Source organism: Peromyscus maniculatus, chromosome 1, assembly GCF_049852395.1.
Source record: "Peromyscus maniculatus bairdii isolate BWxNUB_F1_BW_parent chromosome 1, HU_Pman_BW_mat_3.1, whole genome shotgun sequence".
In the NCBI taxonomy this organism is placed as follows: Eukaryota; Metazoa; Chordata; class Mammalia; order Rodentia; family Cricetidae; genus Peromyscus; species Peromyscus maniculatus.
In genome coordinates, this window is record NC_134852.1 from 17,544,327 (window position 1) to 17,548,984 (window position 4,658).

The 4,658-nt window shown below is 38.3% G+C and overlaps 1 protein-coding gene across 1 annotated transcript; it reads left to right on the forward strand.

Moving 5' to 3' along the window:
* Positions 1 to 3,426: 3,426 nt before the first annotated feature.
* LOC107400626 (vomeronasal type-1 receptor 2-like) lies at positions 3,427 to 4,356 on the forward strand. Its single transcript, XM_015991651.2, has one exon. It carries the CDS (start codon positions 3,436 to 3,438, stop codon positions 4,354 to 4,356), a length of 921 nt encoding a protein of 306 aa, XP_015847137.2. The 5' UTR covers positions 3,427 to 3,435.
* Positions 4,357 to 4,658: the final 302 nt, after the last annotated feature.

The window sequence follows — 4,658 nt, forward strand, 5'->3', positions numbered from 1 at the left end:
ATATATCCCTGAGAAGATGCAGGGTGTAAATATGATTATGTAGTAAAAAAGTGTTCTTATGTGACACTACATTTATCATCTGGTTAAAGAGGCAATAACTGAGTCTTGACCATTGGCTAGATGACTGGTTTGAAACTCTCTCTCTCTTGAACTTGGAAAGCTAACACAAAATGAAAAATAAGGAATAAATACTGGGTAATAGCAACCAGGAACAAATGTGTTCTGAGTTATCACTTAGATTAGTATTTCTCTAATGTGAATTAGAATATGATACCATTCTTCTCTCAATGTTCATTGTTCTTACTAATGCAACACAGAGACTGTACTAGCAGTCCAGATCTCTACCACTCACTCGCATTTTTATCCACACTAGTGCCATATCTCACTGGACAATATTTAAGTTTTCACATTATTATGATTATTCTTTATTGTCTTTCATGCATCACCTCTATTTAACTGCATCATAAATTTAATGTAATATATATTTCCTTGTAAGAATTTTCAAATTATCCAGTTGCGGTGGTACATACATTTAATCTCAGAACTTGTGAAGCATCAGTAGGTACATCACTGTGATTTTTAGGCCAATATTATCTCCATGTGTAGTTTCAGGGCATCTAGTGCTAATAATGACACCTTAACTTGAAAACAACAAAAACAAACAGCAAATATGTGCAGAATTTTAAGTGAATTGTTTTAGTAACATAATTTTGTTCTCATGCCATTATTTGTTAATCATATGTTAGTATTTCTTATTGTATTTTGTACAGAACAAATGTTAGTAATTCCTCTGTAATTACCACTATAGCCTATATCTCTGAAATAGTAACCGTGCATATTTCTGATGTCCTCTTGAATATCAGGTCTAACTCATACTTGTGAAATTAAATTGGGAGTTGGGATATCTTTCTATCACATCAAACCACAAATAGAACTCTGTATTTCATTAAAATCTCTAAAGCCTTGGTTTTCTAAAGTATGATTTTCACAAGTGAAACATCACTTGGAACCGTCTAGATATAGCTAAAACCAATAGTGTAGGCTTTCTAAGACTCTACATGTCTGCAGAATTCTATCATGTGTACATTGATTAATTGATCCTGGCATGTTAATGAGCACATATGGATGTGCTCCCACAAGCCAGATGCTTCCAAGACTGGATTATAAACTCCAAATTTTTTCAGTGACAAAAAAAAATTAATTTAGGTTGTTACAGCTTGAATAGGTATGGCCCCCATCAACTCAAGCGTTTGAATGCTTGGACTACAGGAAGTGGCACTATTAGGAGGTATGGCATTGTTGGAGGAAGTGTGTTACTGTGGAGGTAGGCTTTGATGTATCATCTACTCCAGCTACACCGCTGATAGCTGCTGGTAGCAATGGCTTCATCAGTCATAGAGTCCTACATACAATTAACTAATCTAAAACCACAGAGCATATTCAAAGGAGACTAGATGCCCTTGAAAATGAATTCATAAGATAAACTTTCACAGAAAATACACAAGGAAAACTTTCCATATGCCTAACTATAGATCCAAGGTCAGGCCAAAGCAACTTTGTTGCCACTTTCCCGCTTGCTAAAAGTTTGGCGAACAAAGATTTAACCCCCTGCATAAATTCTTCAGCAGTTAGATTCCTCCTTCTCCTCATATGTAAGTACTTTTATATTGTCTTCTGTTAGATGTGTATACAGGTATGTAGAACAAGGAAGGGGGGAGAAGCTTGAGAGAAATGAAGAGAATGATCATCATTACATGTGTGAGTCTTATTCCCTCAAATAAATAAGAATTATTCTTAAGTACTGCTACCCTGAAAGCATTTTGTTTCTCACCATGGGACAATGCTGGGAGCTGTTCTCACAGGCTGCAATATCTCACCCAGTGTTGATGAGACTCACATCACTTTATGTAGCCTGCAGTTCTCTCAGCTACCTCTCCAGCAACATGTCTGCCTGCACCCTGCCATGATTCCCATCAAGAAGATAATGGACTAAACCTCTGAAATTGTAAGCCAGCCCGAATTAAATGTTTTCTTTTATAAGGGTTACAGTGTCATAGTGTCTCATTATAGCAATAGAAACCCATTAAAACCTGAAGCACAAAATCCAATAGGTCTTATAATAAAAACCTGGATTCAGATATTGGGGTAATTACCGAAAGATCAGAAAGAAAAGGAAAAAGCTACTGCCATGTCTCACATCTCCAACTCCATGAATCCTCGGTTTGAAAGTCTCTGAGCCCTCACCCAAAAGGGTTCCAACCAAAAAGGGCTCAGCTGAAAAGGCTTCAGCCAAAAAGCCTTTGGCCAAAACTGGGTTCCAATTCCTGTGTCCTCATGTGTTATATACCTTTCTCTGCCCAGTCATACTACTTCTTTCCTAGTGCTGGGATTAAAGGCATGTGGCTTCCCAAGCAAAGGAATGAATGCACAAGTGCTGGAATTAAAGGCATGAGACTCACAAGTACTGGGATTAAATGTGTGTGCCACCACTCCCTGGCTCTGTTTCTCTCCTAGACTGAATCAGTCTCATGTAGTCCAGGGTGGCTTTGAACTCACAGAGATCCAGACAGATCTCTGCCTCCCTAGTGCTAGGATTAAAGGTGTGTGCCAGCACTACCAGGCCTCTGTGTTTAATCTGGTGGCTTGCTCTGTCCTCTGTATCTCAGTCAAGCTTTATTTGATACACAATATATCAAGACAAAGACTAAAACTGTCAACATGCACTGGGGTATTGCTGTGATAGGTTGGGCCACGATTTTGTTTGGAGGAATTGGACTTTTATGACTGAACTGTAAGACTGGTTGAGTGTTTTAGTGAGTAATCCTTGTAGGAACATGGAATTCAGGGGTGCTGAGTGTGATTTGAACTGTGATGAGTTATGGATAAATTTCCTCATGCAGAGGAAATCTCACAACATACTAGTATTGATTCTGCCAGGTGATTATTAGTGTTCCTTCTTATTTAGATTTATAATGAATTGGAGCAAGCTGAGCAAAGAAAAAAATAAAAAATTTACAATTTGAGGAGAAATGGAGCACCAGAATGTGGAATGGAGATAAGTCCTGTGATCAAGGCAATAAAAAGATTAAGGGATGGAATATAGAGAGTGGTGAATTTAGGGCAAGATCCCACTTTGATAAGTTTTCTCTGAAAATTGATGGATATCCTTTCATAAATATTTACATCCTGAGTTTTGGGCAATCTCACAGTTACCTACATGGGACGTAACTACTCATGTCAAAATTTTGGGATGAGGTCTCTTTAGTCAGGACTGATGTTCATCTCATGAGATTAAAGTAATCTTTGCTTCAGTCTCTGAGATTGTTCATGAATTATAGGCATCTTCTTCCATTCAGGCTACAAATATTTGTCATTATTAATTAGACTGAGAAATATCAGGACCATATTCCAAAGAAAATTTTGCTGAATCACAAAATGGAATTATGTAACCTGGCAATTAGAATCATTTTCTTATCACAAATTACCATTGGAATTCTGGGAAATCTTTCTCTTATGTTCTACTATCTAGTCCTTTACTACAGAGAATGCAAACTAAAGCCCACAGATTTGATTCTCATGCACCTAATGGCATCCAATGCCTTGGTCATTCTCTCTGCAGGAGTGCCCCACACAATGGCAATTTGGGGATTGAAGCAATTCGTGAATAATTTCGGATGCCAGCTCCTATTGTACATGCAAAGATTTGGGCGAAGTGTGTCCATTGGCAGCATTTGCCTCCTTAGTGTCTTCCAAGCCATCACCATCAATCCAAGGGGATTCTGTTGTAAAGACCATAAATTCAAAGCTGCAAAGTACATTGCCTGCTCCATTGACCTTCTCTGGGTCTTGTATATGTTGATAAATTTCATTTTCATTGTGTACCCTTTTACTGAAAGGAATAGCAAAAATGTGACAAGAAAACGTGATTTTGGATACTGTTCAATTGTAGGGAGTGATGAAATCAGTGGCTCACTCTATGTAGCATTGCTTGTGTGTCCTGAAATATTCTTTTCCGTTATGATCACCTGGTCCAGCAGCTCCATGATTGTCATTCTGTACAGACACAAGCAGAGTGTCCAACACATCCGCAGCACTGCTGCTTCTAGCAGAACCTCCCCTGAGTCCAGAGCCACCCAAAACATCCTGGTATTGGTAGCTACCTTTTTGGTTTTTTATACCCTCTCCTCCATCTTACGAGGCTGCATTGCTTTTTTGCATAATCAAAATTGGTGGCTGGTGAACATCACCCGCTTCACTTCTCTATGTTTTCCATCTTTCGGCCCTTTTGTTCTTATGAATCATTATTCCATTCTGTCCAGATTCAGTTTGGTCTGGAGGAGGAATAAAACCTGTTAATCTTATTTTAAGTATTTACATAATATGTTTTGCTTCATATTTGGTTGTTTACTCCCCCATAGTACTCAAAATTTCAAATCAGAAAGTTTAGATTGTAACACCTAGTCTTTCTATCATTAACCAAATGAGTGTGGGAGTTTTTTCATCTGCTTGAATCAACAGACTGGATGAGCTGAGATCCATTACATTCTTGAACTCACAACTGGGAGCGTCTTCCCAGTGCCCAACTTATGTTTGAAGGAGCCCACAAAAAATGCTGTAAATAAATTTGCCTGTCTTGGTGCTTTCCTCCTGTCAGAACA